Source organism: Lissotriton vulgaris, chromosome 4_1 (assembly GCF_964263255.1).
Source record: "Lissotriton vulgaris chromosome 4_1, aLisVul1.2, whole genome shotgun sequence".
Classification (NCBI taxonomy): domain Eukaryota; kingdom Metazoa; phylum Chordata; class Amphibia; order Caudata; family Salamandridae; genus Lissotriton; species Lissotriton vulgaris.
The window spans coordinates 1,606,415,915-1,606,429,738 of record NC_141691.1 but is presented as its reverse complement, the minus strand read 5'-3'; the positions used below and the strand labels follow the sequence as shown (position 1 = coordinate 1,606,429,738).

Here is a 13,824-nt window from a genome sequence, read left to right as displayed (position 1 = left end):
AGTGTGTCCTGCCTCTTTCCGGGCTATGCATCTTTTCCAATTCTAATCACCTCACCGAAGATTTGATGATGTACTCTCCCGCTTCCTAGAAGCGGTTGCCCTGTCTATGCAATCTCACTTTTTCACTACGCTCATGATTTTCGCTATGCTTTTGTACAGCTCCACCACCACCAGGGATGGGGAGGAGGGAGGGATGGGGTTCTTCTTCTGTAGTTATTTTCTTTTTTTCCTCCTGTTTCAGGGGTTATTTTAAGGAGTTATTTGTTTCAAAAGACATCTTCTTGTTTGGTTGCAAGGCGGGTGTTGAGGGCTCAGAGACATTTGAACCTGGACTATAACTCGCTATCTGTTTTGCCCTGGCTCGTGTGCATCCTACTGCATTCTGGTGGTTGTATCTGCTTTTGATGCTGAATAAAAAGAATTTTGACAAAAAATCTACACTTCTTGACAAATGATTTCTATACAGTAGAATAGCTGCAGCAGATGCATTCGCAGAGCAGCTATATGGCTCCTGAACCGCTGACCACATCATGGCATACAAACACTAAACAAGTTCACAAGTAAAGCTAATGTAGTTGCACTTGCAAGCAATATACATTTTCATAGACTATAAATGCAGTAGAATAGCGATGGTGCCTGCATCTAAATGTAGATGTTGTAAGGCTGCAGCACCAGTGCAAACATCTGAAATGTCTTTGAATAGAAATATATACAGTTATGATGTCAAGCAACAGATCAATAGATATGGTTAAACACATTAAAAAAAGTTGTAAGATAGCAAGAAGTGAAGGGTGTGGCCTACAGCCACAACTTGCAGCCTCTCCTCTAGTCTCAAGAACCTTGAGCGAATGGCCAAGCCAGCTGGGCATGGTCTTCCACCCTACTTAGCAGTAACGATCGCAGTCACCATAACCCCCAGAGCATATTGTACAACAGTGGACAGCAGGGTCTACCTCAGTTTGCCACAGGCTGTACTCTCCCTCCTTGTACTCAAAGCTCACTGACCACATGTCCCCGTTGTCCACTTACCTTATGAAGATTCCAAACTGAAAGAGATGAGCTAGAACAACCCAGCTCTGCTGTTCTTGGTGGTCATTCTGAAGGTCCGCTTTGAACCAAGAATAGCTGAAAATCTGCACAATAATCATTGCGAGCAGTATAAAAATGAGTGTCAATGATGCCGCAATAAAATGTCCATTAGTGTAATGCTTGACAGCCACAGAGATATCGATCCCGATGTCAATCACATACGAAAGAATTCCAAACAACGTCATTAACAAATTACACTTGGTAAATTTCATTCTTAACTAAGGAAGTTCAGACTTCTGTGAGCACCCTATGGGGTGCAAAGCACAACGGAAATAATAAGCTTATATTGAAATGGAGCTTGGTTTTCCGCTTATCATTTCTTGATTTAGGTAAGAATTTTCCAGAGATAAAAAAGAAATGCTGAAATGTAATGCACGTGACATAGACACAGGAAACTGAACAGAACGATACACATCCAACCCAAGCTGAAAATTGTTTCAGTTGAATCATGAGGCTATGCACCGAACGTAAATAACCTCTTTCTTACAGGTGTAAAACTCAGCTGTAGTGCCTCCTAAGAAAATGCGTGACCATAGCTGTGATAGGCTGGTGTCCTTCCATTCCATCGGAATCCTGCGAAATAATACTGGAAGCTGCAGAGGTGTTTTTGTGTTGGAAAAAAAATTCATATTTCCATGATGTCCTTCTTGGAAGTTCTTTGAGGCAATATTATTGGAAATTAAACCTACCACACAAATCAAGCAGAAGGATCTCCAAATTTTAAACGTTACAGATGCTCTTTTTTTCTTCACTTTTACTTCAGTTTTGTTTGCCCGGTTCTTTGGTTCTCTGGTCAGTGGAGTTTTAAACATGTAAAAGGCACGCACGTGTGTTTCTATGCATTCTTTTTATGCGGACGATGATATTATTTTCAGGATCGTGCAATGGTAAGCTTTCATCCTTCATAAAAATACCTGAAAATAATGAACATTTCACAATTACTATTTTACGAACATTAAATGTATTCACATACAGAAATGGTGGAATTGAGAACATGGACATCTGGATATAATTCCTGTTGTAAAGAAAAGCTTGACATTATTTTAAGAAGTTAAATGAGTTACTGTGGGTAGTCTGTGAAACTGCAACACCTTTTAATTATTCCAACTCCTCGCCATTCAGATCCGCAAAATGAATTAACTTTTTTGTACATACTTCAACGTACATTACACTTAAACAGATGTATTATTGCCATAAGTAGTATCTTCTCTCCCAAAATAGCCTGTAAAAACGAATCTTTGCAAAGAAATTTCAAAGGTATATCTGGTGCTATCCCGTCATGCCACAAACATTCAGCATCAGCAGAAAGTACAATTGATGAAAGGAATGCGGAACAATGTCAAACACTCACCCCAGGTACAGAGATCTGTGCCAAAATCCATCGTTTTTTTGGTCACCACTTCACTCCCGTTTCACCCTAGCCATATGCAAATCAATCTTGATCCTGCTCCCCACGGGAACAGTCCAGCCCGAACTACCAAGCCAGATCCTCCCTGGACCAGAAACAAGCCTCCTAGGAACGGTTTTGGAGTATCCCCTCTCACCAGCCAGAACAGCTCAATTCCAGTGGCATGGGGAGCACGGGACCCAAGTCTGGGCATCCCCATTCCCACTTGGGATGACAAATGCAAAAATACCAATTGATGGACTGAATGCTGAACAATGTCAAACACTAATCCATCATTTTTTACACACCATGCCACCCCAGTTTCAACCTAGCCATATGCAAATCATCCTTGACCCTGCTCTCCATGGGAACTGTCCAGCCCAAAACTTTCAAGCCAAGTTCTCCCTGGACCGGAAACGAGCATCCTAGAACTGGTTTGGAAGAATCACCCCTCATCATCAAGGAAAGCTTGAAACCAGTTGAATGGCGAGCATGGGTCCCACATCTGGGCACCCCGTCCCACTTGGGGTAACAAATGCAAAAAGAACATTTGATGGACTGAATGCTGACCAATGTCAAACACTAATCCATCATTTTTTACACACCACGCCACCCCAGTTGCAACCTAGCCATATGCAAATCAGCCTTGACCCTGCTCTCCACGGGAACAGTCCAGCCCAAACTTTCAAGCCAAGTCCTCCCTGGACTGGAAACGAGCATCCTAGAACTGGTTTGGAAGAATCACCCTTCATCATCCAGGAAAGCTTGAAACCAGTTGAATGGCAAGCATGGGTCCCACATCTGGGCACCCCGTCCCACTTGGGGTGACAAATGCAAAAAGAACAATTGATGGACGGAATGTTGAAGAATGTCAAACACTGAACTCCGGTACAGAGATCTGGGCCTAAATCCATTATTTTGTTACTCACCGCGCCACCCCAGTTTGGACCTGGCCATATGCAAATCAGTCTTGACCCTGCTCCCCATGGGAACAGTCCAGCCCGAACTGTCAAGCTAGGTCCTCCCTGGACCAGAAACAATCATCCTAGGACTGGTTTCGGAGTATTACCCCTCATCATCCAGGATAGCTTGAAACCAATTGCATGGCGAGCACTGGACCCATGTCTGGGCATTCCTGTCCCACTTGGGGTGTCAAATGCAAAAAGAACAATTAATGGATGGAATTCTGAACAATGTTAAACACTAAACCCCAGTACAGAGATCTGGACCTAAATCAATATTTTTTTTACTCACCACACCACCGCAGTTTGGACCTAGCCATATGCAAATCAGTCTTGGCCCTACTCCCTGTGGGAACAGTCCAGCCCAAACTGCCAATCCAGGTCCTGCCTTAAACGGAAACAAGTATCTTTGGATCGGTTTCGGGTTGATAGTTCTATGCAAAGATTTGTTTTTACAGGCTATTCTGGGAGAGAAAATAGAATTTATGGCAATAACAAGTCTGTTTAATCGTAATGTATGCTGATGTACGTACAAAAAAGTAGATGAAGAGAAAGAGAACATGAATACTACCAATGTTCATCCTCACATATATACTCGCTTATTTATATAGTGCTGAATAAGTTCACTTCTCCTGGGTAGGGACACTCCATTTTGTCAGAAGAGACAAATGAGACACAGAGTGATGATGATATTTGTCCAGAATAACACAACAAAGATGGAAAATAGGAGAACTAAACACTGAATTCTCCCCACCCACCTCCTCCCCTCCACCCCTGAATCGAAATTCAGGAGGTAGCCAACAACCAACATCCTCTCATTATTTATCAAAAGGATATAGGGCCAGATGTAGGTAATCTCAATTTACCTATTCTTAAATACCGAATTTTACTGATTCGGTATTTAAGAATAGGTAAAGGGGATGTAGGTAATTTTTCGTAAAAAGTTACCGAATTTATAAGATTCGGTAATTACCGAATCGGTATTTACCGATTCAGTAATTGCCGTACATTCCTATGGGCCTGGAGGCCCATAGGAATGAATGGCAATTACCGAATCAGTAAATACCAATTCGGTAAATGGGGGAAAACATTGAAGGGTGGCAGGGTGTCACTTTGACACCCTGTTGCACCCCTCAATTGGGTATGGGTGCAGATGTGGCACACATACATGCCCTAAGGGCATGTATGTCTGCCACATGACACCTTTGAAAATACTTCAAACCAAAGTTGGTGGTAAATAACGAATCCTAAAATGGGAAAAGCACTAATTTGAGTGCTCCCTACATTGTAAATTCGGTAATTTACCGATTCGGTATTTTAAGAAATCAGTAATTTACCGATTCCATAAAATACTGAATCGTTAATTTAACGAATTTGCAATTTAGGCCACCTACATCCCAAATGCCCAATACCGGTCGCTAACGGCCGAAATTCTGTAATTTCGGCCGTTACCGACCGATTTGGTATTTAAGGAATCGGTAAATGACTGATTCCTTAAAATACTGAATCAGTAAATTACCGAATTTGCAATGTAGGGAGCACGAAAATCAGTGCTTTTCCCATTTTAGAATTCGTTATTTACCACCAACTGTAAGTTGGTGGTAAATAAGGAATACCTTTGAAAATGCAAATCTGTGCATTTTCAACTGTGCCATGTGGCAGACATACATGCCCTTAGGGCATGTATGTGTGCCACATCTGCACACAAGCACGATTCAGGGGTGCAACAGGGTGTCAAAGTGACACCCTGGCACGCTTGGATGCTTCCCCTATTTTACCGAATCGGTATTTACCGATTCGGTAAATACCGAATCTTACTGATTCGGTAATTTTTACCGAAAATGTATCCACATCCCATTTACCTATTCTTAAATACCGAATCGGTAAAATTCTGTATTTAAGAATAGGTAAATTGGGATTACCTACATCTGGCCCCAAGAGTTCTAACCCACTAACATATTACACCATACATCTTTGAAAATAATCCTGCATATTTTATATACATTTTTCATTTTCTTTGGTGAGACTGAAGGCTATTAAAGAGAAAAGGAAAAGCTGAAAAATGATGGCAGCAGGCATGAGATACAATACAGTATGAATGAGTTAGCAGTTTATCACATAACTATGCAACCAAAATCTGTGCAGTGCCCACCTCCACCTACTTTGTTACATTTAGGTGATACTAATATTTAAATCAATTTCTGGGGTGGGAAGGTATAATTTGCTACTGACTAGACCAATAGCTGGCATATTAGTCCTGTGGATTAGTTTAGACACCCTGCTTGTCCCTGTATTCTGCCTGCAAGCAACTATGCTAGACAGTAGACACATTACTTACTGAGCCTAGCAAGGTGGCATAGTGAGTTAAAAGCTTTAAGTTAAAATATGTGGTAATCTGCAGGGCGTGAGTTTGAATAACGGCAAAACTAGAGGATTTTCTAGCTTTTCAAATTAGGTAAAGTTAGTACCATTAAACTTGGTTATAGAAAAATCATTTATTTAAAGCACTTCGGGTCAGATGTACGACCAAATTTTACTGTCGCAAAGGGGATTTCAACCCCTTTACGACCGTAAAAAATGTCAGGTCAATGTACTAACCCTATTTTGCGAGTCGCTAATCAATTAGCGATTTGCAAAATAGGGTTAGCGACTCCCTATTAGGAAGGGGCATGCCAAGGGCGCCCCTCCCAAATAGCGACTCCAACTCCTATGTAAGAATGTTTTGCAACTGCAATTGCAGTCGCAAAACACTTGCAGTTTACCACCCTTCTCAGAAGCCCTACTGCGGGAGCGCGCCATTCCATCCCCAGACTGGCGCTGCTGCATCCACAAGGGACTTTAGTCTAAGACCAAGGGATTGCGGTAAGGGGTGATCCCGGAGAACATTTCTCACCCTCCCTTGAACAAACTAATAAAAACAAAAATAAATGGTTGGAGCCTATAAAGAACATTTAAGCAAAAACAAAAAAGTTTGAATAACCACCTGAGGATCGCCTACGAACAGTAAGCCATCTTATATCAGCCTGGGCCATTTTCCTTCTGCTTAATAGTTCAAGAGCCAGAGCCTGCAACAGTAAAAAGAAACAGAGGACTAGTTCTCTGTGCCTATAAAAGCCTAAAATACATCCTCAGCTGCAACCTACAAAATGGCAGCCATCTTGTAATGTCTCTGCCATATTTAGACCATCTAGCTATTCTGTGCAGCCTTATTTTTCTTATCTAATTCCCTCTAAAATAAATTTTCTCCCACACTGGCCTGCTTTGTTCCTATACTTCTCCCTTTGAAATACTTATACCTAGCTCTTCCTCTAAAGGAGTGCGAACCGGTCCTTCCACCCAGAACAAGGAAAAACACATAATGGCTGGACCATCTATGAAACCTGCAGGAAACAACGCCTATTCTATTCTATACCCCTTAATCTATCTAACAATGCTTTCAAAACCTTCACACACAACCTCCTCAGAAACCCCCCGAAACTCTGTTCCTTGACCCCTGCTTCAACGCAAATAAAGGTGTAATAATCAATGACCTTATATTTTTCACAAGAAAAATGGCCAAATGGCGAACTTTTTTTTCCAAGCTACTAATCATCCATAGAAAGAAAAATATTCCCTACGGAGCCAGGATTACAACGGCAACCTCACAAAACCTTAGAGCCACCCTGAACATAACATCCTACAAAAATGGCACTGTTCTTATTCAAGCAGCCAATAAGGACCTAGAACTATTCGACACATACTTTTCCACAATAAAAACTCAAACCAACACTCCACCTATTATCCACCTAGACCAAACCATACCCTTTATCTCTATCTCTCCGGAATCTCAGTGACTGACACCCTTACCTAGAACCCTCGAAAGAAGCAACAACTCACCTCCGTTAGAACCCATATCACAGACACCCTTACCTAGAACCACCGCAAGAAGCAACAACAACGCTCCTCCCCTAATACCCAATCTTTGACCCTCATCATTTCCACACTTCGCCACCACCCTGTATCCCTAACCCTCTCCCCCCACCTCAACCCTTCCATGACCTCCAGCAAAATTAACCATGACAAGGCCACCGTAGTGAATTGTAAAAAAGCCTCCAACCCGTGCATAATCCACTAATATTTGACTACCACACTCCCAACCACCTAAATCTCCCACACTGCTATCACACTCATCGAACCCTCCAGCAATACTATCCCCAAACATCTTTGCGTGCCGCTCCTGCCTTCCCCCTCTTACCAATATGAACTAGACACACTCCGAACCCACACTAACCTCACACTCCGGAACCTGCAAAATGTTATTTTAGAAATTATAAACATCTTGCAACTCGCAGAAAATTCTCTCTCTAAAATCAACCACTTTCAGAACTCTCTAGCTGCAGCCAATAATGAGATAAGCACTATCGCACTGCCTCTGACTAACCAACAATTCTGTACATGCAAACACCCCAACTACTTAACAGACTCAGAAATCCAAACCTTACTACTACTCTACAAAGCAACCACTTGTGCCCTCACCAATAAAGAAGAATTATCTATTCATCCAGTGCCCATCAACCCAAACAGAACATCTCAAATGAATCACATAATGATAAACCCTAATAACCTGCAAAGAATAACCCCAACCTCTGACAATAACGACCCCTCATTAGAGAATGCCTCAAACCAGATCTCCTACTTCCTATTAAACTGCCTCTCAGCTTTAAAACACGCCTCTGTCATCGTCGACATCATTCTGAACCTGAAAATGGACGTAACCATCCTAACGGAAACTTGGCTCACGGAATCATCATCTCAACGCATAGACCTTCTAGTCCCCACATACTATAACATCAGAAGACTAGACAGTTCTCACAAAAAGGGCAGAGGCTCCGAACCCCTGGATTCATGTGAATACCTCGGGATCTCCTTAAAATCCTCAGATAACCACCCCTACAAACTACATATTCTCTACAATCCCCCAGGTAAGAAAACTGTATTCACAGTCCAACTTATGGAAATCATTACAACTAACTCGACCCCTCGATCCAATGACATATTCCTTGGCGACTTCAATCTCCATTGGGAAGACTCCCTAGACAAGCAGGGTCAATGCTATCAAAATCTTCCTAGCAGACCATTCCCTGATCAAAGCCATCTCAAAGCCCACCCACTCCAAAGGTGCTACACTTAACTGGATCATCTGTAATGAAAAAATGTTTGAATCTATCTCGATCACCTCTTGTGATTGGTCAGCCCATCACAATATTACCTTCCAAGTTCCCTCTGCTAAAAAGAAAACTCACTGGTAGCAATTCAAGCCCAGCCACTGGATAAGAGACATGAAAAACCTCAACTAGAACAATCTAGCTTCCCACTGTGAGAAAGTAATCCCTCCTCCCAATAACATGTCAGACGTCAATGACCTCACTGCTCACTACAATTCCACGATGACCAAATTATTTGACCAAGTAGCCCCACCAAAACTCAAAAAAATCCCGGACAAAGACAAAAACCCATGTTTCAACAGAGCCCTGAATGAAGAGAGACGAAAATTAAGACTAACTGAGCGGAAATGGAGACAACATCCCTCTTCCCTCCAACTCAAACTACTAAGAAAATCCAGAAACTCCTATAACAAAAGTATTCTACAGTCAAAAAAAGACTTCTCCAGATCTGAACTAAACAATGCCAAAAACAGACCGGAGAAACTCTTCAAAATGCTAGAACAACAATCAAACAAATGGCCAAAACCGCACTCTTGACTTCGTGATCGCAGCTAAGTAGTGAAGAATTTTACTCATTCAACACAGCAAAAACCAACTCCCTCCAACACGAGCTCAGGATGGCAGCAATCAACTACTCAGCTACCCTAAAGTACACATAAGTGGAAAATCCTAAACAACTTGATCAACCTTTGCCTAAAAATAATTCTCATTGGTCTACCTTCAAACATTTATGATCTCAGTGATACTACTAAAACCTTAGCTACTATCAAGCCCAACAACCACTTCAATGACTCATTCCCCTCAAACTGCCTACCCCACAAATACCATTTCATCTCCCCTTTCGGGACCAAAATCATCAATGCTTTGTTATCACAAGGCCATATCCCGTACTGCCCAAAAATTGGTAAATTCACCTCATCCTAAAAAAACTGACAGAAAACCCCTCCGGCCCTAATAACTTCCGACCTATAACGAACATTCCCATGCTAGCCAATTGTGTTCAGAAACAATTGAACCAACACATCACAGATTTCAAACTACTGAACGACTGCCAATCGGGTTTCAGACCCGGGAATAGCACAGAAACAGCTATTCTTCATATAGTCGACAATGCCCTACTCGCTCTCGACCGTACTGAAACCTGTCTACTTGTCCTGCTCGACCTCTCACCCGCCTTCGACACTGTCAATAACGACAAAATTCTAAGAAGACAGGATGGGACTAGTTCAGTTCAATAGAAACTTTATTTGGTCTTTTACAACCATCAAAGTATACTAATTATTACCAATCCTTTCTATAACATAGATATATACAATTTTAAAACAATTTCTAAAACTCACTAATTCATTTTAATGTCCTCAAGGTAGTGTGTTTCTCTCCACGTAGCTTCTACTCTTTTGTGTCTCACTCTCCTCGTACATATAACACCTGATCATCTGAATTATCAATGCATTTAAGGGGTTCTTTAACTTTTTTTTATATATTTTCCCATGGCACAAGCTATTTCTAGGTTAATCATTTCCACTAAAAGGTTTACTGCTTGCATCCTGTTTTTAATATCATACTTTAAAAAAATCGGACATAAAAACGAATTTTGAATTTCTAATAAAGCATGACAATCTAATAAAATATGTATAATATTGATTCAAAAACTTTTATTTCAGTCACTAGGACCATAAAAAGTAAACACAGACACAGAATAACATACATTATTGAGTTCTGGATACCATGATTAAAAAGGACACTCCATAAGTAGTACAATTTCTAATTTACATCAGGTACAATGATTTTACCAAACGACTAGGGGAGAGGGAGGGGAGGCAATAATTTAGCACTGTGAAAAAAGATTATCTCAATAAATGTGGTACAATCGGCAAGCAACTAAATAAAATAGCAGCAATTGTGCAATAAATAGTTTAAAAAGACAGAAGAGAAAAATTAATACTATTTACAATTCTATATACAAGATAATATAATACTAAAACCAGTATCTAAAACAGACTGAACACGTGATAATCACATTTATAAATATATTGCTGATACACATTTTTTGAATTTTTACCCTTCTGAATAAAAGCCCACCTCCTACGCCACATTGTGTTTAAATATCTTGAAACAGTAAACACAATTGGTTTAGATGTGTCGTATTTTAAGACCCGAAAAGCCTCCCTACAAAGATCAAAGCCCAGATTCCGACAGAGCTGTACAAGCCAATAGCACCTTGCTTTTTGATAACCAGGACAGAAAAATAGCCCATTTGTTAGTGTCCGCTCATACAGGTAGAGTATTATGTCTAAACTGTACGTACAGTTTTCTAGCACCCTGGGGAAGGATATCATCCATGAATGTTTCTAGCTCATAGTTGTCCTTCACTGCAAGAAACTGTGTTGTAAGGGAGCCAAGTTTGATATTTGCTTGCAACGCTTCAAGCTTTAGAGTACGGAAAATCTTGGGCAGTAGAGTTCGGGGGAATAAAGGGCAAGTATCACCCGGAGTGATCCACAAAGCGGGTTGACCAAGCCTTTCACACTCATGCTTTACATGGGCAAACCAAGGGACCCTTTTCAACAAGTCTGGGTAAGATAAAAGCTCTTTTGTATCTGCCTGGTATGATACTAATTCGGGAGTTGCCCAAAGTCTTCGCCAAAACGTCAGCGGTTTTAGGACAATCTCACCCTCAATCGGCAAAATACCCATGTCTAATCGAAAAGGGATTAACGGGGTGCTTGCCGGGAGACCTATTATTTGTCTTAAAAATCTATTCTTGACTGCAACCAAGGTGGCAGGCGAGGAATACCCCCATAATTCTGCCCCATACAAAGTTGCAGCACGCGCTTGAGCCCTGTACATTTCAAGCGCGGGACCAATAGGTTTAAAAGAAGATTCCCTGGCTAGTTTGGCTATACTCCCGGCAATCTGAGAAAGCTTAAGCTTGGCTTTAGCTATTTGGGGCACCCACTGCATATCTTCTGAAAGGGTGACACCAAGATATTCAAATACAGTCACCCTTTCCAGACAGGTGCCATTCAATTGTGGGTTGGGGCGAGTTGTCTTGGGAGGGTTGACGATCATAAATTTGGTTTTGGTGGTGTTGATCGCCGAACCCCTAGTATTACAGAATGTGGCAAAACTATCCAGCAGCCTCTGGATACCCATTGGTGTCTTTGGTAAGAGGAGGGTATCGTCAGCAAACATCAATGCTGCCACCTTGGTGTTTGCTAACTTTGGGGCATCGTTGTTTGCTACCTCGGCCAGGAACGGGATCAGTGTATTGACAAAGAGGCAAAACAGGGTCGGTGCGAGCACACAACCCTGCCTTACACCTCTGCCGACTGAGAGTCTACTGGTGAATTCTCCTCCCCTTCCACATCTGACTTTAGCATAGGTGTCAGGATGCAACTTAATCAAGATGTCAAGTAGATAGGAAGGGATCCCCATATCTCTAAAAAAAAACACAATTTGGGTCTAGGAACGAGATCAAAGGCAGTTTTCAGGTCCACAAATATCAAATAGAGGCTGCCACCCTCCATTGATACTGTCTTCCATGTGATAAGTTGGAATCTAAACACTTAATCGAGTGTGGAAGTGTTTTTCCTGAATCCTGCCTGATATGGGCTGATAATATCATTTTCTTCCAACCAGCCCTGGATTCGGTCCAGTATTACCCTAGCAAACAATTTTTGTGTAACATCGATCAAACTGATCGGTTTCTAGTTTGCTGGGAATAACGGAGAAACCTTTTTGAAGTTTGGAACAATCTCGGCCCCGGCCCAGGTATCAGGGATGGGCATGCCATTCATAATAGCATTAAATAGTACTACAAAATAGGGTCCCCAAATTGATGGTTCATCCCGGAACATGTCCCCGGGGAGGTTGTCTAACCCAGGTGCTTTTCCGGCTGGTAATCTTTCTATTGCTGAGGTAACCTCTTGTAGCGTTATTTCTTCGTGAACAACATTTGCCTGACTACTCGGTGGCACCAGATGGACTTCTGCGCATGCGGATTCTGGAAAAAGCATACCCCTAGAGTCTAATTGGGGACGTGTTCTGGGTCAATTGCATACAGCCCTGAAACATTCTCCGTCCACACCTCGGCAGGCAAATTAGGTTCACTAGCAAGAGTACCCTCCTTACATCCAGTTCTTATTATTAGCCAGAATGCTTTCACGTCCCGAGTCAGTAGGGAGGATTTAAAATTTAGTCATTTATTTTCTTCCCAGGTCAGTTTTGCGCTCGCGATAACTTCTTTATAGTGGGCCCGTCTGTTTTATATCAGTAGCTTTTCTTCCCCTTTGATGGCCTGCAACAATGCTGTCTTAGCCTTACGGCATTCATCATTATACCACGAATGTGGTGAATTTTTAACTTTCCTTGGAGGACTAATAGGGTTTAAAATATCAGCTAAATTAGCTATGAACTGATTATGGAGTGTTGAAACCAAATGTAAATAGGCTGGGTTAGTCTCATCAACCTTAATCATACTTATTTTATGCAATATCGGGATGACCATTCCATAAAGCTCTAGCAATTTCTCCGGGGACTGTTTTATTGCACCCCATTTTATCCTTCTCCTATCGTTGGTGATAATTAACTTGTCACCAGTCTGAATTTCACTGGTAGGGGATATACCTGAGTCTGGGACCCCAAAGGTTAGTGACAAAGCATTATGGTCACTATGCATCCGTGGGATGACCTCGAAGTCCTTCACCCGATGCCAGGAACTACACTCAACCATAATATAATCTATTTGGGACACCTGACCCGTTCTATTAAATGTCGGCCTGCTAGGCTTATACGATGGAGTACGACCATTGCAGGCCCTCAGGGAGTGTGTTAAGGCAATAGCATTAATTTGTAAAGCCAGAGGTGACCAGGATTTTACTGGGTATGTTTGGGGGTCTGGTATACCCCACTGTAGATCCTCCTCACCGATAACAGTGTTGTGTGAGCCTAGAGAAGGTTCAAAGTGACAATTTAAATCGCCACCCTCTATCAAACCCAGATTAGGTGGCACCCTCGGGATAAAGAGATTTAGTTCCTCCAAGGTTTTTGATTCCTGAGCGAGTGATACAGGGCGGGAATAGATATTAATAATTGCTAGTTTCAGTTTGGATGGAAAAGTGAGCAGTACTGATTGGGTATCTTGTGTGTGGGTATTCAGGGTAGTGGGGTGACAACCCAC

At 41.8% G+C, this 13,824-nt stretch overlaps 1 protein-coding gene across 2 annotated transcripts in view; it reads right to left on the bottom strand.

Moving 5' to 3' along the window:
• XKR9 (XK related 9) overlaps nt 1-13,824 on the bottom strand; it is a 527,558-nt gene that overhangs the window by 300,932 nt on the left and 212,802 nt on the right. For both annotated transcript variants that reach the window (XM_086965865.1, XM_086965864.1), the window contains exon 2: nt 1,030-2,003. In XM_086965865.1, the coding sequence (XP_086821991.1) occupies nt 1,030-1,301 (272 nt within the window). In that variant the 5' untranslated portion in view covers nt 1,302-2,003. The remainder of the gene's footprint in view (nt 1-1,029; nt 2,004-13,824) is intronic.